The 24,020-nt window shown below is 36.8% G+C and overlaps 2 protein-coding genes across 2 annotated transcripts in view; one reads left to right on the top strand and one right to left on the bottom strand.

Annotated features, from left to right (window-relative positions):
* Positions 1-4,740, top strand: part of STRADB (STE20 related adaptor beta) — a 58,804-nt gene extending 54,064 nt beyond the window's left edge. Inside the window, exon 13 of the mRNA XM_058187210.1 lies at positions 4,703-4,740. Coding sequence (XP_058043193.1) covers positions 4,703-4,725 — 23 coding nt within the window. The 3' untranslated portion in view covers positions 4,726-4,740. The remainder of the gene's footprint in view (positions 1-4,702) is intronic.
* On the bottom strand, positions 1,003-22,263 carry C2CD6 (C2 calcium dependent domain containing 6). Its single transcript, XM_058187431.1, has 7 exons — positions 21,898-22,263; positions 13,781-13,867; positions 12,685-12,736; positions 10,759-10,907; positions 9,108-9,230; positions 6,795-6,839; positions 1,003-1,207 (listed from the first exon to the last, which is right to left on the bottom strand). Exons 1-7 carry the CDS (start codon positions 22,210-22,212, stop codon positions 1,007-1,009), a joined length of 972 nt encoding a protein of 323 aa, XP_058043414.1. The 5' UTR covers positions 22,213-22,263; the 3' UTR covers positions 1,003-1,006.
* Positions 22,264-24,020: the final 1,757 nt, after the last annotated feature.

Below are 24,020 nucleotides of genomic sequence, written 5' to 3'. Positions count from 1 at the left end.
AGGAGGGTCAAACTGATAAAAGCATCACAACCTCATAGCTCAAGCTCTGGCCCTTTTCTATATTCATCCATTTAAAAAGGACAGAACTTCCAAAGTCATGCCAATTTCAACATTCTGATAAATGCAGCAAAATTGAAAAAAATCTACTTTCTTTAGTATTAGAAAAATAAATTTATGGTCCAGTTACTCAATAGACTGAAGATTTAATGTTATTTACAGCTTGTTTACACACAGAATTTATTTACACTTGTATACATGCATGAGATGCTTTATATTTATATACATTGATATATGTATGTGCTTCTATGTATCTGTCACTTTTCTTTTTTCTTTGTTCCATTTAATTAAATCGGAAATTGCAAAATAGAAAAATGGTAAACATTCATATTAAAAAGAAAATACAATTCTGAATTTCATGCATTGCTAACTATTTAATAACTGAAATAAAAACAGATTTTAGGGAAGATTTTATATTGCCAATAATTAGGTTATTTCTTCAATTTGGCAAAGATTTACATATGTTCTAACACATAATTGAAGTTTACATAAGACAATTGTTGATATAATTATACAACTATGCATCTAAAGATACAATTCTCCCCCAAAGTATGAGTGTATATAGTCACACTCCAATTGTGAGAAAAGCCTTTGTACAAATCAGGTTTTGTAGAATTTTTTAGTAGAAGTTACAACCTAGGTGCCTAAATAATAGTCTCAAACTTTGAATTGCCAAAACCCAGTAGACTTGCAAAAACCTGTTTTCATGTCAATTTCTAATAATTTTTTAAAAAGTTTTTGAATTCTCAAGACACAGTATGTTAACACAGGTTATTTAATACTGGAATGAGAGTAAAAACCATTCTCTCCCAATTCTTCATATATCTTTTCCCAAGAATAGGAAAAGAGAATATATTGATCATTTGGAATAGAATTTTATTTCCTAGGCAAGAAGCACTCATGGATGAGAGTTATTTATATTTTCAGATAAATGTTTTCATTTTAATCTCTACAGTTCTAATTCATTTAAAAAATAATTTAATTCTAAAACTACATGACATACTGTATATATGCTATTAATTAAGTTATCAGAACAATTTAATGTCTGGTATAAGTGCCTTGAATAATCTTTTCTATCTTCTGGTGGTGGAACCCGTAGAAACATGGAATATGCCACAGCCTGGGCAGGATCTGTTCCTGGCAGTTTCAACTGCAAAAAAACCACCATGTTATAAAATAAATAACAATATAATTTTGGCTGATTAATATACATTTTCTAAAATAGAATAAAGAATAAAGCTTATACAGTATAGCCTGAGGTTTTAGAGATTATATACCACAAATCTTGTTAGATCGATGGGAGAGCAAACTGAGAATTGGTAAGGTATTACTGTATTTGTTTTTCTTACTCCAAATACTATCTGTAATTCTATTTCTATTTCCAATCTGGAGTTGTATGGATATGATCTGGTTACTTCTACTAAAATACTTTCCAGATCTATCATTGCCCAATTGAAAGATAAGAATTGTAGCTCAAAACAACTAAATTATATGTACTTAGCTGACTCTTCTATTTTATTGGTTGATTTATAAACCTATAGAATCTTCATAGATTATTCATTTGGATACCTACATATGTCTTGATTAGAACAATCCATTAAATTTTTTCTTGTTCTGGTTTAGACCAGATTTTTGGTCTTGCTAAGCCATTTTATGATATTTTCACTTTCCTATTCCTTGTCCTATCAGTGTGACAGATCCTTCTTGTCCTTTATCATACATATTTGCACCTGTTTATATTTTTTCTGGACATTACAATAAATAATATACCTGTGATTTTCAGATGTCCCTTTTCTGAATATTTTTGAATATTTCTTGGGGGAGAGGGAGAAATGAGAAAGAGAATTTTGTCTTTTTCTGCAAAATCATTTTAGATTTTACAAGGTTCTGAGAGGATATTATATTATTATTATTATTATTATTATTATTATTATTATTATTATTATTATTATTATTATTATTATTATTATTATTATTATTATTATTATTATTATTATTATTATTATTCAAGAAGATATAAAACCAGATTCACATCTTGGTTCATTTTCACGTTCATTTTTCCTGGTCAGAATATTTTGACTGGCGGATCTGTCTCAGTGCAAGTTGCTTTTATTTCTTCTGTCACTGCAGAGGAAATCACATACTAAAATGCATATAGCCGAGGACCACATACTGTACGTCAGCACAAGCTTCAATGAATTGCAATTTCTCCTGTTGTTTATGTCTGCATGTTTCATCTTTAGCCAAACCCCCCAGTTAGTTACTAGGGAAAACTACTTTATTTCCTGCTTTGAGTTGTGGAAGGTGGTTCTATTATATATATGGATGACACGATTTAGCATAAGGTTAAAGCCCTGCCTTAAACTGCATATCACATAATTCATCTGGTCCATTCATCTTCCTTTAACAATTTATTACATGGTGAGTGTGACTTATCTCTCCCTTTAATATCTGATTAAAATTCAAATAATCTACTTTAAGAAGGAGATAGCAACCTGATGTGAATATCCATATCCAAGACATCCATAACAGAACATAAATTGCACTTCTGCTGTACAGAAAATCTGAAAAGTGTAAACATACAGCTTTTAGTTAGCAATGTATATTATATATTCTGAAAGTCTAATAAGATCCTTTTAAGTATGAGATGCAACATTTTTTCTGGTTTTCTCACAAGTCTTGTGTGTATGTATAAATAAATAAAAAAACACTACCTAAACAATAACAAAAACTTCATTTCATAACTGGCTTCCAAACAAAACATTTACATGACAGAAGAAAAAAATACTCATGATGTCATGAAGGTAGGATAAGACTGGACTGCAACCAGATCCCGATGGGAGTAACAATCCTTTGAACACAGCTATTGGCCAGAAAAGTACTTATTGGCTAGTACAGGTGAAACTCAAAAAATGAGAATATTGTGCAAAAGTTCATTTATTTCAGTAATGCAACTTAAAAGGTGAAACTAATATATGAGATAGACTCATTACATGCAAAGCGAGATAGTTCATGCCTTGATTTGTCATAATTTTGATGATTATGGCTGACAGCTCATGAAAACCCCAAATTCACAATCTCAGAAAATTAGATTATTACACGAAATCAATAAAACAAGGATTGTACATAGAACAATATCGGACCTCTGAAAAGTATAAGCATGTATATGTACTCAGTACTTGGTTTGGGCCCCTTTTGCATCAATTACTGCCTCAATGCAGTATGGCATGGATGCTATCAGCCTGTGGCACTGCTGATGTGTTATGGAAGACTAGGATGCTTCAATAGCGGCTTTCAGCTCTTCTGCATTGTTCGGTCTCATGTCTCATCTTTCTCTTGGCAATACCCTATAGATTCTCTATGGGGTTCAGGTCAGGCGAGTTTGCTGACCAATCAAGCACAGTAATCCCATGGGCATTGAACCAGGTTTTGGTACTTTTGGCAGTGTCGAAAGATGCCAAGTCCTGCTGGAAAATGAAGTCAGCCTCCCCATAAAGCTCATCTGCGGAAGGAACCATGAAGTGCTCCAAAATCTCCTGGTAGACAGCTGCGTTGACCCTGGACTTAATGAAGCACAGTGGACCAACACCAGCAGATGACATGACTCCCCAAATTAACACAGATTGTGGAAACTTCACAGTGGCCTTCAAGTATCTTGCAGTGTGTGCCTCTCCATTCTTCCTCCAGACTCTGGGTCCTTGGTTTCCAAATGAGATGCAAAAGTTGCTCTCATCAGAAAAGAGGACTTTGGACCACTAAGCAACAGACCAGTTCTTTTTTTCTTTAGCCCAGGTAAGATGCTTCTGACATTGTTTGTTGTTCAGGAGCAGCTTGACAAGAGGAATGCAACATTTGAAGCCCATGTCCAGGATATGTCTGTGTGTGGTAGCTCTTGATGCACTGACTCCAGCCTCAGTCCACTCCTTGTGAAAGTCCCCAACACTTTTGAATGGCCATTTCCTGACAATCCTCTCCAGGCTGCAGTCATCCCTGCTCCTTTTTCTTCCACACTTTTCCTTTCCACATGACTTTCTATTAATGTGCTTTGATACAACACTTTGGGAACATCCAACTTCTTTTGCAATTACCTTTTGAGGCCTTCCCTCCTTATGGAGGGTGTCAATGATGGTTTTCTGCACAACTGTCAGGTCAGCAGTCTTTCCCATGATTGTGATTCCTACTGAACCAGACTGGGAGACCGTTTAACGGCTCAGGAGCTCTTTGCAGGTGTTATGGCTTAATTAGCTGATTAGAGTGGGACACTTTGAGCCTAGAATATTGAACCTTTTCACAATATTTTAATTTTTTGAGATTGTGAATTTGGGGTTTTCATGAGCTGTCAGCCATAATCATCAAAATTATGACAAATCAAGGCGTGAACTATCTCGCTTTGCATGTAATGAGTCTATCTCATATATTAGTTTCACCTTTTAAGTTGCATTACTGAAATAAATGAACTTTTGCACGATATTCTAATTTTTTGAGTTTCACCTGTATCTTTTTCACAAATTCCTAATCATGTTCTCATGATGTTGCAAGAGGGAAAGGTTTGCTATTGAATATATTGCACATGTGAGTGTTGCTGGCTAAATTCACCATTTTGTCTTCTTATTTTTATTGTCTCTTTTTACTCTGTTTTTTATAGTGAACAGTTCAAGTGATGCCTAAAAGGAATAAATTGAATTGAACTGATGTCCCATTATCTGAATAAATCTGAACATAGTAATACAGATGCCTGATTGACCCAGGGCAGCTTCAGAGGGAGTTTGGGATTTTTTTCAGAGCCCAGGCATGTGGTTCAGCCAATGGCCCTCAATGCAGTTTGGAATGAGCAGATGATGGGGGCACTGGAGCAAATTGCACCTTTGCAAACTCTCTGTGCTCGTGGAACAATATGGATTATCAAACAGCTCTATGAGATGAAAGGACATGAAACACCTTAAGCACTGCTGGAGAAAGACAAAGAGTGACGTCAACCAAGCACAGGTAAGTGTTTATTAGAATTTACCAAAGGGACCAGGGGTGATATGACAGCAGTTTTCCAATATCTGAGGGGCTGTCACCGAGAAGAGGGAATCAACCTATTCTCCAAAGCACTTGCGGGCAAGCAAGAAGTAATAAAGAGAGCTTAATAAAGAGAGATCCAACCTAGAATTGAGAGATCTCCTATTAGTGAGATTATATTGTAGGACGGCTTGCCTCTAGAAGTTGTACGTGTTCCTTCACTGGACATTTTACAGAAGAGATTGGACAGTCATTTGTCTGGAAAAATATAGGGTTTCCTGTTTGAGCAGGAGGTTGAAGGCCTTCAGGTCCCTTCCAACTCTGTTATTCTGTATTCTATATACTTTCCTATAATAAGGCTGGTGAACTGTTCTCATTTATCTTTATTACATCATAGATAGCTGCCCAATGACCATATTTCGGATGACCAGAAGGAGCCAGGGTTTCTTCTACAGGACTTCTGTGAAAATTGTTCTCAACATCTGATAAACAAAGTTGCTTGATTTGACTCAGAACCGGACTTCTGGGCAACTCCATTGGAAGCGACTGAGAGACATCTGAGCCCTATTATTTGGGAGGAGTTTGAGTTGATTGGTCTAAGGAACTAGATTCGTGGCTGTGATTTCAGCCACCTGTGTTCTTGACCCATACCCCTTTTGGTTGGTTAAGGACTCCTTGGAGGTGGCATTTCAAGGAGGTAACAGTTTTGGAAGATGACAGTCCAAACTGTGGTTAATGCCTTTTTGAAGGGAGGAGTATATCATATGCCTTGAAGGAGGCAGTGGTGTACCCACTTCTTAAGAGGCCATTGGACCCAACAATTCTTGACAACTTTTGTCCAGACTCCAATCTGCCCTTCTTAGGAAAAGTTGTTGAGTGAGTGTTTAGTGCTCAGCAATAGGGGGCCTTGATATTCAATAGATCCCTTATCTGCCTATCCTTCTGGACAGCACTTAAATCCCGAGAATTCCCCCAACATTGAGATAGTGTGAGGTCAGGGTGGGATGAGAATGTGGGTGCATTAAAGCAGTTGGCTATGGCACTTGTTTTTCTATTTTTAGTTTTATTGCTTTTAATTTTACATTGTTTTATTGTAAGCTGTCCATGGTTGTTTAAGATGGAGGACTATATAAATGTTATAAATAAATAATTAAAAAAACCCAAATAAATAAATCAGATTTATCAATCTTAGATATGTTTTACACTAGAATCAAAAGATTGGTGAGGTGGTGAGGTGGTCATTTGGTAGTGTGTTCTAAACCAGAAAAAAGGAAACCACCATACAATTGAACATTTTACATGAACAAGAAAAAACCCTCTAAATATATATGGGTGTGATATCAGTCTTTATTTATTTATTGAAAAATCTCTTGTTCCACTGGGTCCTTATGTTACTATCTACACATTTGTACTAAAGAAAGCATAAGAATTCATTACTAAATCTGTTATTTTATACCAATTTAATTTGCAGAAAAAAAGAAAAAAATGAATATTTTCTTAGGATTGAAATAAAGTAGATTTCTTGACAAGAATATGCTCATTTTTATCTTCTGTTATATGCCTGAATTTATTGTGTGGATTTATAAACTATAGTTAACAAACTATCCTTTGTTATGTCAACTACACAAATGGAGCTACAAAATTTAGATGCATGTGATGACAATAAAAACATTACTGTTTACATATAAATTTAATATTCTTTAAAAAAAAATTTTTTTTTTAAAATGTCTCACCATGTTTCTAATCCTCATAGGGCATGTTTCAGTGAAGGACTGCTTCTAAATATGGGGGAAGAAACAAAAATTTAAGTTGCTTTTCTGTGTTTACCTATAGTTTACTTCATAAAAGCAATAAAACTTTTAATCCAACATTAAGATTTCAAAGAGTTTAGAAAAAGTCCCTTCACTCTCTTATCCCATGTAACAAAGGCCATTAATTATCTTCTAACCATATAACTTCCAAGTCTGCAAGAGTATCATTTGTCACTGACTGAGAATCTTGAATAAAGTAGAAAAAATATAAGACTGCCCAACTTTTTTAGCAACTAAAGGTTGGCCTTGAAAGGGACTTCCAGCTATCCATAATCCAAAAGCTCAACCCAACATCAGTAAATAGTGGAGGAAGATAGTCAATCACGCATGGAGGAGGTGAAATTAAAACTGTTTGCTGGAGTGAGCAACAAGACTGAAGCTACCAAAGCTAAATGAGGAGCAGCAGAGTTTTACAGCCTCACCAACCTTCCCAAAACACTGGCCAGGTCTTTAATAAACTGGGCCCCTGTGGCTCAGACTGCTAATGCAGTCTGTTATTAACAGCAGCTGCCTGCAATTACTGCAGGTTCTAGTCCCACCAGGCCCAAGGTTGACTCAGCCTTCCATCCTTTATAAGGTAGGTAAAATGAGGACCCAGATTGTTGGGGGCAATAAGTTGACTTTGTATATAAATATACAAATAGGATGAAGACTATTGCTAACATAGTGTAAGCCGCCCTGAGTCTTCGGAGAAGGGCGGGATATAAATGCAAATATTAAAAAAAAAATTACTATATCTTCCTTTATTTACAGATGGATTGGATCACCTTCATAGATATGTAGGAAATTGATTTACTCTATTATCATCCTATAAGGGGGTGTGAGTTACAGTGTAAGATGGATAATAATGAGAGATTACTAAAAAGTTTAACAATGAATTTGCTTATTTTCCTTAATAGCAGTATCCATACATGTAAATTTTTCTCCAAAAATTCCAACATGAGAAGTGATACCACATCTACTTATGAAGCAGGTAAACTGTAAAAAGGGAAAGCAAGGTCTCACTTGTATAAGACTTTAAAGGTGAACAGACTGACACAATAATTTTCTGAATACTTGTGGTAATAGAGTGACTATGGGAAATTAACCAGGCTCAAACTGTTATATTTGGATACATTATATGAAGTTTTGGGTTTCTTGCATGTGCATTTGAGGGGGTGAGGCACATGCGGGGGGGTCACATGCACATGTGCAGGGTTGCGTGCACACGAGTGGGGTCTTGATGAAACGTGGGGGGGGGTTGCACGCTCATGCATGGGGGTGGGGCACACACGGGGGCATGTGCGCATGCACGGGGCACCCATGGGCGTTGTGCATGCCTGCGCAGGGGCAGGGCACATGGGAGTTGCGCTTGCATTGCATTAGGGATGTGTGTGCATGCGTACACAGTTTTGGCATCGGTGCCAAAAAGGTTAGCCATTACTGTACTAGAGATAGTCTATGTAACTGCTGTAAGTCAGCACCGACTTAAGGATACATAATCAAAAATCAAAGATTCAGATCAAATCAAAACCTTTATTGCAGTCACTGGGCAGCATAGCACTATACAATCAAGCCAAGTTTGATTAGAACTGTCAAAACCAGAAACATTGGGCTGAAATATGAGCTCAGCCAGTTAACCAAATAAGGGGAAAAAAAGTACAGTATTTTCCCCAATACCATCAAGACTAAATAATCCTAATTCCCTTTAATTCCCTTTATATGCCTATAAACTAGTGTTTAGACCTAAAAGATGTAAACAGAGAAGACAGGCTTAAATCTAAAATTTCCATATTTATGAAGCTGGAGGAGCAATTACTTTACTAGTAATATAAAGAAATTTGGCAGTTTCCTCTAATAGATAAAAGGAGATGTATTTAACATAAATCAGTATGGATTCTAATATCCTTATAAAACTAGCAATGCAAAAGCACAGCAGATTCTCCATTATCTATATCACATGGACATAATCAAAGGTTATTCAAAGAGTTAGAAGCTTGAATCAAATAAAAAAAAGAGTAATAATCTTGTGCTTCAAAACTTGACTGAATAAAATATGAAGTTTGTAGGAAATCATTAAAAAAATTACATGTAATTAAAAGCACTATATAGTATATGCATCAATTGTCATCATGAAAAATCATCAACTGCAAGTTAATGTCTCCAAAGCCACTTAACATGATACACTTGTATCATGCTTTACAACACTTTGTCTTGCAGCATAATTAGGTAGAACAGCTTTTATATTAAACCTACCTGAATAACTTCATAAAGGTGCATAGTTACATTCCCAAACAGCCTTGGAAAGTCTTTTGGACCTTCAAAGCCCACCAACTCTAAAACGATCCTATTCCTAGGATCACTTTTCTGTTTTGGAACCTGAAAATCAAAATATGTAGCAAACATATTTACTATGAAAAGAGAAAACATACATCAGTATTGCCAACTGGTAGCAGTTGAATGCAATAGATATTGGTTCATTAATTTGATTGACAACCACCTGTTCTTGGAGCTCTGTTTGGGCTCCTGCTTAAAATATATTAATATATTAAGATCCTCGTGTCATTTCTCTAGTTATAGGTAGCTAGTTTTAGATCAGGAAAGCAATGTGCGGTGATACTTCAGGGAACTGTTTTCTCCCTAATCCACTCTTCCCTAAAAAGGGGAAGAAGTAAGGGTGTGCAGTATTTGGGAGAATTTCTATTGTTCACAACTCTAGTAAGTCCTGATTTATCAGGTGTAGAGAACTATTGCTGATTGTTTTCAAGTAATCCAGGCAGAAGCAAAAGAATAAGATAGAACTGTGCTTCTGAACTCTAAAACTTTAGGTATGTCTCTAAAGGTGAACAATGAATGAAAATCTGCAAATCATGATTCTTGCAAAAGCTGGTGGGCTCCAACCTTAAAGAAAAAAATGGGGGACTCAGTTGTGGAAGACTTAAATAGTAATAAATACAGTCAAAATGGCAATATTACTGCAAAGTTATGTGCCACTCATATTTTTCTAGCATGTTATATTACTAAAGTATAGTTCAGATATTACTTCTTTACTATTAGCTAAAAGTAAAGTTATTTTTCATATAGGCATTTAATAGAGCATTATACTAGCCACGAAGATCCTCCTGTAATTATTCAATAGAAATCCTATTTAGTAAACTGTCTAGCAACATTAATTATTTCTTCCCTGCAGTTGAGGTATTTGATTGATTCATGATGAATATGGATTCATAGAAGGAGAATTTGATGAACGGATTATCCAGACCAAGTGTGAACAGACTCACAGTTGCTCACCATCTGATTTCTTCTCCTTCATTTCTATAATGAAATTTTACTATATCATTGGGCAAACTCATATCCACTAGATATTTCTGCAACAGTTCCCAGTCTCTTACCATTAGCCAAACTTAGTCCAAATCAAACTAGTGTATATAAGGGAGAGAAGATAAGAAGTGACAAATAGATGTTCTGATATGAAAAAATAAATTTGGCATCTTGTCATCATGCTGCAATTTCCATATTATTATTATCTTTATTTATTATTATTATTATTATTATTATTATTATTATTATTATTATTATTATTATTACCCGTATGCAGGGCATGAGGGTGTCTATTCTTGTTAGCATTGAAAAAAAAGAAAAAAGAAAATTGGAAACAATGCCTTCCACTTACAGCAACTAAATTTGTAGTGGAGCAATTGAAAAAAATATGTTCAAATAATTAATGGGTTAATTCAAACTAAATTAAATTTCCTATGAAAAAAATACACATCACCAGATTGTTACCAAGCTAAATGTAGAAGTATTTAGATTTTCATATAAAGTATTTTATGGCCATGATGAAAAGATAATTGTATAAGAAAAGAATAAACATACAAATATAAAAGAAAAGAATAAACAAACATACCTTTACAGAAAAATATTTCACATCTCCGAAATAGATTGTATTCATTTTTCTGGTCCTGAAGTGTGTTCTGTACAATTGGGGGTTTGTGCATTTCATAATTTTATCAATACTAATACGAATCAATAAGTAGGTGTCACGTTTAACATTGACTGTTGAGAGCTCTATGTTAAGGAAGCCTAGATTTTTCTTTTCAGAAAATTACAATATAGGAAGTTGAATGCAATAAGAGTCTTAGAAGATTTCAGAGCATGCTATAAAACATAATTAGATTTCTATACATTCAATTCTGACTTATAGGAATGTAAAATACAGTCTCAAAAGAAAATAAAAAAGACATGTTTTAATGTAATTTCTAGTGTTATGTGGTGCCGCATGTAAAGAGTAATTCCAAATTTGGTTGAAACAATAGTTGTATTCACAGATCATACTAAGTACTAAGCCATGATTTACTGAACAACTGAGAAACCTAGGACTGTCATAATATAATCTGGGCTGTAAAAATTCAGACAAAGATCTACCTTGGCAGAAAAGAAAAATAGGAAACTTTAGTACTTTGCTGCCATCTAATGATCGTCTGCATTGATTGTCTGCTGCCTTAAACAAACCATTGTCAGTCTTCTCGCATAAGAAAGCTGAATGAAGTAAATTCCTGGTTTTGTTGCCCTGCACTTTTTGGATTAACAGGAAGTTTTGACAATATGCTAAATAATCCAGGAAACCACAAAATCCATAATCAGAATCAGCCGCGGTTGTGATTAATGAGCAACAAACGTAGTTCAAAACTAAATCATGGGTTACATATTAATGTATTTTCAGCAATTAAATTACTGATGTTTGAAAGTACTGATATTTTTAAATACTGTCAGAAGAATAATTTGGGGTTCTAACCAGTGGTAGGATTCAAGTAATTTAACAACCCGTTCTCTGCCATAATAATTTCTTCCAACAACCACTTTGCCAAACTGTTCAGTAAGTTAACAACCGGTTCTCCCGAAGTGGTGCGAACTGGCTGAATCCCACCACTGGTTCTAACTCAAGCTGGGGTTGTGCAAGAATAAATAAAATTGAGATCCGGATAGCTGTGAAGAAAGAAGAAATATTTACTTCTAAAGCAAAAAGTTTGCCTTTGGGGAGCTGCAGAAAATGGGGTACAGCGACACAGTTAAATAGGGGAACTTGTCCTGGGTGTGGAAGTGTCTACATGCTGATTCTAGGGTGACATTTGAGGTGCATGTGTGTGTAGGTACATGTCATGTATAATGTTTGTTCTTGTGAAAATGCTGTTCTGCTGGGAGACCTAATTTAATTTATTTCTCTTTACAGATCTTATTCTTTTTGTGGATTAGGTCTGTGTAACTTATTTTGGGATTTGAGGAAGTCTGAGTAAAAGATTTTCCCCCATTTGCTATTTTTACTTGATTAATTTAATTTCAGATTGACTATCAATTATCTATTGGAGACACTGATACGATTCTTAGTCCATTGTGAATTCTGTTAATGTTTTTAAGTGAAGATGGAAACAGTGTAAAGAATAAAATATATTTTGATATAAAATTTCTCACAATATATTAAACAATAAGGCTATGTAGTATATTATGAAGAGAGGAAAAAACAGATTTGAATTTTGCAGGAAAATACAGTATTTGCATGTCTATTTATCACAGCTGCTTTAAAAAAATACCTCAGATGTATTCTATATTCACTACTATACTGTGAACTTGTCAACAATGATATGTATAATTTATAGTCTAATCTTGATTGCCTTTCAGGTAGTTGTATCCTGCAGCTTCTACTGCACTATATGTGTCTAGAACTACAGCAACTTCGATACCAGATTCATAAATTTCTCACATCCTGTCTTGTTCTATTCTAAGAAAGTGTAGTTTGTTAATCAGCTACTTTACAAGAATCAGGGTAAAAAGATACATTTGGAGGTAAAATCTTTGCACTGTTTCACATTAATTGCCAGCAAGCCTGCCTGTTGAAATAGGAAATATATTCATTGCATTATAAAATCACATACAAGCCTGAAAAGTGTATTTAGCTGTTAGCACTTTGAGTTAGGAAATTGCTATTGTAGTTAATACGGCGCTAACAAAATATCACCATAGATTTTGAGCCTATTTAGCATACATTAGAATATTTTGACTTAGAATCATAGGATTGGATATCTCCTTGTCCAACCCCCTATGGAGGCAAGAATCCTCATAACATCCCAGACAAATAGCTGTCCAATGTTTTCTCGAAAACCTCGCAACTTCAGCTATTTATTCCTTAATAGTTTATAGCCAGAAAACCCTTCCTTATTTCAAGACTTGCTGTACCGGAACGCACAGATCATAATGGAATACTAAGACTGCAGTACATAATATTTCCATCATAGGCAGATATGCAGTGGTGGGATTCAGCCAGTTCGCACCACTTCGGGAGAACCGGTTGTTAACTTTCTGAGCAGTTTGGCAAACTTGTTGTTGGAAGAAATCATTAGGGTAGAGAACCAGTTGTTAAATTAGTTGAATCCCACCACTGCAGATATGCTAAGCTAGTATACGGAACAAAACAACTTTGTCTGGGTTGGCTTAACTCCTGAGGACTTTGAACACATTGTGTAGTTTTCTTGGCAACTTTGCAGAAGTGGTTTGCCACTGTCACCTTCTGGAATATATTTTAGATTTCATACTCTGGCGTTCAACTGTGATATTCCATATTCAGGTACTGGGAGGCCTCACTCTGCAGAACTTTTTATAGAACTCATAATCTCCTGACTTCTAGCCTGGTGCCTTAACCAAATTGGCTTTTTTGCCAGTTGCTGAGATTCAATGCACAGGCCACTATGTTTGTAATCAATTCTAGCACAAATTAAGTTTAAAATTTTTAAGACAAGAATAGGTTCATACAACAGATGTGATGTTTCACAAAGACATCTCCCACCATTCATTATCAAAATATATTTGCAATCTTAAAGCATCTGAAGAGCAATAAAATATAATGCATGACAATGAAAAAATCTTTAATCACATACCACATCACCACAAGGAATTAAATTATGGATGTCAGCAGACATGTGAAGCGTTGAATCTTCATTTACCTTCTGATTTCTCATCAACATCTATGAAAAAGGGTAAATTAGGCTCTGTAAACTGGACGAATCATAGCTACTAGAACCTGAAGATAAAACATCAAAAAGGAAAAGTGCTAAAAATCAGGCTCAACTCCTTGCAGTTTGTCTGTCATTATGCATCTGAATTTTCATGCTAAATGTGATTTAGACATTTAGATAGAGACTGATTTAGATAGAGACAATGCAATTTGCTTTGATGAAACATTTTATAAACATGCAGTCAGTGCCTTTGGCCTTCCTGCCACCAAGCTGTGAAAACTACAGTACAATGCTGTTGCAGGAATAGCACATTATTAACTATTAAGAGTTTTCTTAATAATTCCATCAAAGCATAAAGATTCTTCATTGCCTTCTCAGCAGAACAAAATCCAGATTAACACCTCCGGATTTAATTCTGGGAATAATTTGCTTTCATAGAGGCCAATCACATTGCCTCTTTGCTTTCACAAAAAGAATCAGATGAGATCCATGGTACATGCCTCTTGTTCGAGGTGAATTGAAGTAATCTTACATAGGCCTGTAGATAATTCAATAAAAGTATCAGCCAAGTATATTGGCTGATATTATTCAGGAAATTCAGGAAAAAAGAAAGATCAATTTCATGTTAGGGACCACAAGGAAGTAGCCCTCCTCAAAAACTACTAATCCACAATTCTCTATAAAATATATGGAATAATCATAGACTAATATTGGAAACTGTTTAATTTTTGCCCTTTAAAAAGGAAAAAAAAGGTGCAACCAGAACTTGGAATATAACTAAGGAAAAGTTCAACTTCTCAAAGTGCATTAGAAAAATAGGAAAAGAAGTACAGTAAATGGAATGTTTTAGGAATGAACAAATTAAGTAGATTAGGCTGGACCATGTAATTACATGCTTAAATTGGAATATAGTTGACTATATGATTCAGGCATGAGACCATACAAAGGAAAGAAATATAGTGATATCTCAAAGGGCACAGCTGAATATATGGCTAGTTAAACCCAGTAAACAATAAAATCATATCTATTAGAATGAGTGAATATCCAGTGAGTATGCTGTATAATCTAGTTTTCCTTAGATCAGGGGTGTCAAACTTGCATCATCACGGCATTGTCACATGACATATTGGGACTTTCCCCCACTTTGCTAAACCAGGTGTGGGTGTGGCCAGTGTGTGATGCATCTGGCCCGTGAGCCGAGAGTTTGAGAGCCATGCCTTAGAAGATGATTCATCTTCTAATGTATTCAGAGAGAGAGAGAGAGAGAGAGATTAACAGATTTTCAAATATGTATTCCTATTTTAATGCTTTCTGCAATGGTGAAAAACTAAAATCAATGCTTGCCGTACTTTTCAATTAGCTGAGTTTTAAATGAGATCCATAAAGAACATTGCTTATTTCCAGATTGTAAATTATCCAAATGCAGTAGTTGATTTTACTATTTTCATCATAATTTCTCAAGCATCCAAACTAAAGTGCATTTTAAAAAGAACTGCAGCTTTGTGTGACATGCTTGCACTTTAACTATAGTCTATAGGGTATTGTTAATAGAGAAAACTACTACATGAAAGAAGTAAAGATACGATTGGCAATACATTGTGCTGAGCAATTTGCATATGTTATTAAGATGCTTAACCTGTATGCTAAGGCAGGTTTTTATTGGCAATTTGCATTTGCAATATATTATAAAAGCTATTTAATAATGGTTCTAAAGAAATCAATTATATTGGTCAATCAGATGAATTAAATGGCTTCAGGAAGTGCTCCGAGAATGAATAAAGATTAATTTAAAGGAATCAAAGAAGGGATTCCCACTAAATTTATCATAATAACACATAAAAATGAATAAATTCTCCTCATAAATTCTCTTAAGTCTTAATCTTAAGGTTAAATCTATAGAAATGAATGACTTTAATATAAATCGAATTGGAGCTCCTAGTTCTAGGGATGAATACATCTAAGGCCACAGATTCACACAACAAAATCACTTACAAATAAAAAAAGCAGAAGATAATCTGACCATGAATATGCAAATGCTTATTCAGTAGCACAGAATCAGTTTTGGCATTTATACTGAGAATAGTAGAACTTTAAATGTAACCTAGAAAAACAATTTACCTCTACTCACAAAGCATGTAGAGTTAGATAAAAACAATTCACGCTATAAACTGGGGCTCAACTGGATTAAAAATGTAAAGGAAATTAGATTTATAAATCTCTTCCTAGAAATACGGACATGATGAAGTGTAGTCATCATGGTGCAGATTCATCTCTACCTGTAGTCATGGAAACTCACAGGATGATATTGGGGTAGATATCGTCTCTTAATTTAATCTACCTCATAGAACAGTGAGCATGATAACTGGAGTAATCGGTACTACATGTGTTGCCTTGAGCTTCTGGAAGGATACTAATTGAATGAATGAATGAATAAAAAAGGTACTTCTAGGTCATCCCCTAACTTGGAATTTGGCAGATTTGTAATCCAAGGTACAGTTATAATTGGAAAAGCTGGAAATTAGATATTTTGTGCCTACCAGTCAAATCCTGGAGAGGAAAGGTTACCTCATAATAGAAGCCAGCATTCTAGCTCAGGGAGAAGCAAGTCTCAGCTAGGATGGAATGCTGGACTGTGAAAATTCTGCTTCCATTCAACACAGCCCTATTTTCCCCTTCTCAAGCATGTTTACTGAATGCAAGAAGGGAGCAGGTTTGTGACCTTCAATTAGTCCTTAATTAGTGTGTGGGAAATAACAGTACAATAGGAATGTTTGTACACTGGCAGCCCTTCCCTCCCCTTGAATAGGACTGTTTCTCTTTTGATATATACATCTTGATGGTGCAATTAGAATAGTTTCATACCTGCTCAGTTTTTATTTATTTTATCTTATAAAGAGTATGTGAGCAGTAACCCAGAATTCACTGAACTTGAAGCAAAAGCATGTTGGTGTACATTTAAATTGTATTAGGATCTTAGAAAGGGGATTCTCTTTGCTATCCAAGGGTATTCATCTATGCTTGTAGTCTACATTTCAGGTAGTAGAAAAAATTAATCCAGAATAGAATTACTGGAGATGGTTTTGAATGGAAGGTAAAATTTTGGGAAGATCACTAGACTACATTTAAAGGCACAAGGGAACAATGCATAACCAAGCATCTCACAAAAAACTATGAAACAATGCTTACTTTATTTTGATTAATAAACTACATATAATTGCCCTTTCCACTAACCCAGGTTTCCCCACTATGGTGTCCTGCAGTTGACAAGACTACAGTTCCCAGAATTTCAGTGTTCTCCTGGCCTGAAATTCTGGGAGTTGTATTGTCACCCATTCATCAGCCCTCCAGTGGGGGAAGATTCAACTACAGGTAGTCCTTGACTTACAACCATTCATTTAGTGACCATTCAAAGTTACAATGGCATTGAAAAAAATTACTTATGACTGTATTTCATACTTACAGCTGTTGCAGCATCCCCATGTTCATGAGATCAAAATTTGGATGCTTGACAACTGTCATGTATTTATGATGTTTGCAGTATCCTGGGGTCATGTGATCACCTTTTGCGACCTTTTGACAAGCAAAATCAATGTGATAGCCAGATTCATTAACAACCATGTTATTAATGATAACAAAAAAGATCTTAAAATGGGGCAAAACTCACTTAAGAACTGTCTTGCTTAGCAATGGAAATTTTGGCCTTAATTGTGATTGTAAGTCAAGGACTACCTATATTCCCTGATATATGTGCAGTAAAACCAACCAGTGTCTTTCAGAAGATTGATAGGTATGTGGTGCCCTAAGGCTTCTTGGCATTTAAGGTGCCATGATCTGACTTATTTGTTCTGCTGTGCCCAGTTCCCAAGGCAAACCTGGCTATCAAAGCCCTGGATGTGTTCTAGAGAAATTGCCTGAAATATATAAATGCACTTCCAATTCATGCTGTAAACTTGAACAAGAAGGGGCATTTTATCATGCTTGGTTGACATTTTAAAAAGCTAGAAAATTTTGGACAAATAGATACATTGATGTAGAGCAGGGATGTCAAACTGGCAGCCTGTGAGCCAGATAGGTCATGTGCAGGCTATGCCCACCCCAGGTCCATGAAGAGAAAAAACATCGCAAAATTTGACATGACGGCAATGTGACATTGCCAGTTTAACACCTATGATGTAGAGAATTTTAAAGATTAATATAAAATTAGGACCAGAGATCTTTCTTTTGGGACTGATGTACAAACAGTTGAAATACAGTATTGGAACTTTGATTTTTCTGATTAGAGAAAAGACAATATCTACATTTATTGTTGTCTGGAAATCCCTAATAGACATTTTGGGGAAAACAGAAAAAATGAACTTATGATTTATGGTTTTGATCAGTGGTAGTCAACCTGGTCCCTACCGCCCACTAGTGGGTGTTCCAGCTTTCATGGTGGGCGGTAGGGGTTTTGTCCGATACTGAAACACTTTCCTTTTTTTTAATTTGACTTTTTAAAAAAATTTCATAGCATTATTTAAAAACATTTTCATTAGGTTTTCATAAAATTCCCCATGATAATTTAAATTTCTGAAAATATACTATTTGTATCATCCACGCATAATTGTAGTTCACGTTACGTAAGTGAAACTAAATGGCGCTATAGTGCGACCACAAATGAAAGAGCCTCGTCCCAGAATAGCTCGCGCATCTCCCCCCACACCACCCAGCTGTAACAGCTGTAACAGACAAGCAGAGCTGGTAGCCGGCGCCCCCCCAACCCAATCCACGATGCGCGAGAGGCATGCACAGACGACGATACATGGTGCATTACTGTGGAACCGGTGGGCGGTTAGAAAATTTTACTACTAACAGAGATGCAAAAGTGGGCGGTAGGTATAAAAAGGTTGACTACCCCTGGCTTTGATGATTTTATTTATTTATTTATTTATTTATTTATTTATTTTATTTTGTCACAACGTATATATAAGCATAAGCAAGAAATAATTATACAGTATATAAGCATATATATAAGTATGAGTATGTAATAACTATATTAATTGGATATAACGAAAGGAAACAATAGGACAGGAACGGTAGGCATGCTTGTGTTCTTATGGGGCAAACAATAACTGAAGACCTAATTCTTTCCAGTTATTTAATTTGTGCAAAACAGCTGGAACCGCTCAAAGTCTATGAAAAGTGATCTGGCCAAGCAGTGAGCACCGTCCACCTCTATGAAGTCCTTTTGGTGGGTTTATGACACTACATTTGATACTCTTACATTTGGCCAAAGGCATTATCCATACAGTGGATACAGACCTCTTAGAAATGGGGTGAGGTCAATAGTAGACAGTTTTTGGTTGAAGCTTTTGGGATTTTGGGAAGAGACCACAGAGTCAGGTAGTTTATTCCAGGCATTAACAACTCTGTTACTGAAGTCATATTTTCTGCAACCAAGATTGGAACAGTTAACATTAAGCTTAAATCTGTTGTGTGCTCATGTATTGTTGCAATTGAAGCTGAAGTAGTCTTCGACAGGAAGGACATTGTAACAGATGATTCTATGAGTTAAACTCAGGTCATGTCGAAGGTGGCGTAGTTCTAAATTTTCTAAACCCAGGATTTCAAGTCTGGGGGCATAAGGTATTCTGTTGTATTCAGAGGAGTTGTTGTGACCCAGGTTCCTGGACTCGGATGATTCAGAAAGTGAGGGAGAAGACCTGGCAAGCCCTGCTTCTCTTGGGCCCTCTCCCTCCCTGGCACCCACTCAAAGGGAGGAGGAGGGGCCGGCAAGGCCTGATTCTCCCGAGCCTTCTTTTGATTTGGCAACGCCCCAAGAACAGTTTTGGAGTGATGCAAGACTGCGCAGACGTGACCGGCGTGCGCAGCAGAGGAAGCGTTGGGACAAAGCCAAGGAATGATGGTCATGCAGTGACATCTGCAGAGACTATAAATAGGAGGCGGGACTTCCTGGTTTTTTGTCTTGGACAAAGCAATGAATTTGCGCGGGCAAACTGTATCAATGGAGGGAAGAATATATTCATGAGTAATTCTGGCCTTATCTAAAATTTCCTCGTTATCTCCAGAAACTTGGCAGGCCCGTGGGCAGACATGGCCAGGACATTTATCTATGTAAATAAAGTAGAAGAGAAGGCCTTTGACTGACTTTTTGTTGGGAGTACTGGGGGAGGGAAACAGAACAGGAGTGGAGAACTCTTCTTATAAAATATTTCTGGACACGTTCAATTGTATTGATGTCAGAAATGTGGTATGGGTTCCAGACAGTCGAGCTGTATTCTAGAATTGGTCTAGCAAATGTTTTATATGCTCTGGTTAGTAGTGTAGTGTTTTTGGAAAAAAAGCTATGCAAGATTAGGTTTACAACTCTTAGAGCCTTTTTTGCTATGTAGTTGCAGTGGGCTTTGGCACTTAGATCATTTGCTATGAAAACTCCAAGGTCTTTAACGGGATAGGGGTCATCTGTAAGGTACTGTCCATCTAGTATGTACTTAGTGTTTGGGTTCTTTTTTCCAATATGTAAAACTGAGCATTTGCTGGTTGAGATTTGGAGTTGCCAAGTTTTAGACCAAGCAGTTAGATGATCAAGGTCTTTTTGAATGGTAGATGTATTGTCTGTGGTGTTAAATAGTTTGACATCGTCAGCAAAGAGAACACAATTACTTGAGATATGGTCACAAAGATAATTAATGTATAGTATGAAGAGTGTTGGTCCAAGAATGTTGCCTTGAGGAACGCCACTCTTGACAGGAACAGGATTTGATAGAGCATTGCCAATTTTGACCACTTGTTGTCTATTTGACAGGAACGCTGTTATCCAATTGTGGAGGGGTCCTGAGATGCCATAGGATTTTAGTTTTAGGAGAAGTTTATCATGTACTACTGACTCAAAAGCTTTACAGAAGTCTATGTAGATTGCGTCTATTGCTTTGCCCTGATCAAGATTTGTAGTCCAAATGTTTTTGAAGTGAAGAAGTTGTAAGTTACATGATAAATTTTTTCTGAAACCAAATTGTTTATTAGAGAGTTGTTATTGTTTCTAGGTGGAGGGTAAAGGATTGGTTGATGATAGATTCCATTACTTTGCAGGTGACACAGCAAAGAGAGATAGGTCTGTAATTTTCAACTAGGCTGGGGTCTCCTTTTTTGAAGACAGGGATGACTGTGGCTAGTGACCAAAGTTTGGCAAGGGAACTGGTCGTGAAAGCTTTTTCAAAGATTATGCTTAGGGGTTCTGCTATATTAGTGGAAAGTTTTTTTAAGAAGTATGCACATAGTCCATCAGGTCCAATAGATAAGGATGGTTTAGACAGAGTAGATTATAGAGTTAGTCCTTGAGTTACAACAGTTCATTTGGTGACCATTCAAAGTTACAAAAGTGATTTATGACCATTTTCACCACTTAAACCCATAGTAGCATCTCCAAGATCACGTGGTCAAAATTCGGTAGCTTGGCAACTGACTCATATTTATGATGGGTGCAGTGTCCCGTGGTCATGTGATCATTTTTTGTAACTTTCTTACAAGCAAACTCAATGGGGAAACCAGATCCACTTAACAACCATGTTACTAACTTAAAAGCTAGAGTGATTCACTTAACAACTGTGGCAAGCAAAGCTATAAAAGGGGGCAAAATTAATTTAACTTAGCTTAGTGTTGTTTAACTTAGTGTTGTTTCACTTAGCAACAGAAATTTTGGGCTCAGCTGTGGTTGTAAATTGAGGATTACCTGTAGAATAAAGTTTCAACTTTAGAGAAAAAGATTAATTTAGATTGTAGTTATAACTGTTATAAAGAAGAGGTTGGAACCCTTCCCCCCCCCCCACTTTTCTCTTTGTTGCATTTTCAATAGGGTTTTTTCCTGTTTCTTTCTTATTTTATAGTAGTTTCTATTGGTTTTTAACCTACCTCTTAAAAACTTTTAATAAACTTATTTTAAAAAGGTGAACTCTTGTGTTCAGAGGGTGAGTGAAGGTAAACCCGGTGCCAAAAAAGAGACAAATCTCTGGCCTCGCACCTCAGCCCCGCATCGAGTACTGCACCTTGAGGAGGGAGCGAGCCTTCTCCCCTTTGAGCTTCTCCGTCGTGGCGTTGGCGGCAGGGACGGTGGTGGAGGAGGAGGTGATGCCGCGCAGACCAAGGATGGTCGACACCGAGAAGTGCGAGATGCCCGACTCTCCTTCCGTCGAGCCATGGGTGGTGGTGCTGGTGGTGCTGACGCTGCGGACGCGTGAGGAACTGGTGGAGGTGGCACCCTCGTCCGTCGAGTCCAGCGGCGGCGGCGGCAAGGTGGCGTTGGGCCGCAGCGGCGGCAGCTCCACCGAGGTGCTCATCTTGCGGCGCCCAGGCGTGGCCATGGCGAGGACGGCTGGAGCTGCGACTGCGAGGCGGGCGGGCGGGGGGCGAGGCGAGGGCGTCGGCTGCTCGGGAAGCTGCTGACCGCGTCCTTTTCACATCTCCCGCTTCACCGGGAGCCTTCCTGCGAGAGGCGGAGAATTTCTGGCGAGCCGCCTGCTCTTCCCTCTGAGCTTTCTTGCCCTCCCCTTTCCCGCTCAGGCATCGTCACAATTTGGATCCCTGGCGGCAGCGGGCGGCGGCGGCGGCTACCCGGAGTTATTATTAAAACCCCCATCCCTGCCCAGCCTGGAGACGCTGATCTTTCGGGTCGGTCGTCCTCTCTGCAGACCGGCGCCCGTCGACTGACCGTGTGGGAAAATGACACAGCCGCAACTTGGTAAGATTTTACTCGAACTAGATTTGGTGTTGCACCCAGATCATAATGGCTCACCAAATAAGCCAGACACCCAAATCGGAGTCTTCTTTAAGTTGCCCTTGTGCAAGTAGGAGTAGATTCGACACTCATTCGAAGTTCATGGCTAATAAGAGCAATTTACTGATAGATCCATCGTTCTGTCAAACTCTTTTGAACGTTTTTTGAGTTCATGCCCTTAATCTATAGAGCTGGCCTCATTCACATGAGATCAACTCTGTAGAGTATAGAGACCAGAATCAAACTAACCACATTAAGGCTCAGGCAGAAGGGGTTAAGACCAGCTTATACTGAAGCTTTAAAGGGGTGCGGTGGTTCAGGGGCTACGACGTTGAGCTTGACGATCGAAAGGTTGGCAATTTACGGGGTGATCTCCCCTTACTTGTCCCAGCTTTTGCCAACCTAGCAGTTCAAAAGCACCTAGAAAAAAGAGGAACCATGTTTGGTGGGAAGGTGAGAACCTTTTTACCTTTTATAGTGAAGCATGGTGTCATGAAGCATTCCCTTACCTATGAAGTATATTGTCATATATTGCAAGAATTGCACTATGTATGATTTAGTAATTAAAAAATATTTTTGTTACCTTGGATTCATTTAGTTACCCTGTGTATTCAAGGGCCTCTTTCCATAATAAAAAATAGGTTCCAATGCAAGCCAGTTTATTCTAATTGTTTATACAATTCAGTATATTAAAAATATTTTTTTATTTTCCTTTGTCACTTAGCTTTAAGCCTTCCTCATTTGTTATCTCGGATTCATTCAGTTATTCAAGTACTCCTTCCATAATAAAAAAAAACCTTTCCAATGTAAGATGGTCATGTGACAGTGTTTCATATCATTTACTTCAAATTAATTCCTGAAATATATACCACATTATATACCAAACACTAGTATATTACCTTTTCAAAAGTTTATAAAAGTATATCATAAAAGTATATTAAGACAAGATGTTTATGTACAGTACCTGTACATAAGGTACAGGTCTTTAAATATAGCAAAGTCTTTAAATATAGCAAAAGCACACTGCTGATTTAACAGTCTTTAAATTATTAGGTAAAGGTATGGATCTTGTTTAGCCTTTAATCCTAAAGTATATAGATAAAACATAAAAAAACCCCAGCATTTTGAATTTGATAACAGCCTATATAATTTACAGAGCACTTTCCATGTATGAACATGAATTAGTCAAATCTGATAGGTTCACATCAGAACTAGTCCTGGCAGCAAGTTACTCTTAGAAGTCATTCCATTTTGGGAGGGATAGGTGCACAAACCTTTATAATTTAGAACATCTGTGGAAACATTTTTCAAAAGTTTCTATAGGGAGATCATGTGTAATGAATGGAATACCCTTGAATTAGTGAAATGTGCAAAATTTATTTCTTAAATCTTCAA

The sequence above is a fragment of the Ahaetulla prasina genome, chromosome 1 (genome assembly GCF_028640845.1).
Source record: "Ahaetulla prasina isolate Xishuangbanna chromosome 1, ASM2864084v1, whole genome shotgun sequence".
NCBI classification, from domain to species: Eukaryota; Metazoa; Chordata; class Lepidosauria; order Squamata; family Colubridae; genus Ahaetulla; species Ahaetulla prasina.
This window is presented reverse-complemented; position numbering and strand designations above follow the sequence as displayed.

Coding starts and splice junctions, on each gene's coding strand:
- C2CD6 (XM_058187431.1), bottom strand. CDS start 22,212: ATGGCCACGCCTGGGCGCCGCAAGATGAGCACCTCGGTGGAGCTGCCG. Junction 10,908..12,684: donor CAAAGATTTTACCTCCAAAT/GTATCTTTTTAC, acceptor AGCTCTCAACAG/TCAATGTTAAACGTGACACC. Junction 9,231..10,758: donor TGAAATATTTTTCTGTAAAG/GTATGTTTGTTT, acceptor TTTGATTTTCAG/GTTCCAAAACAGAAAAGTGA.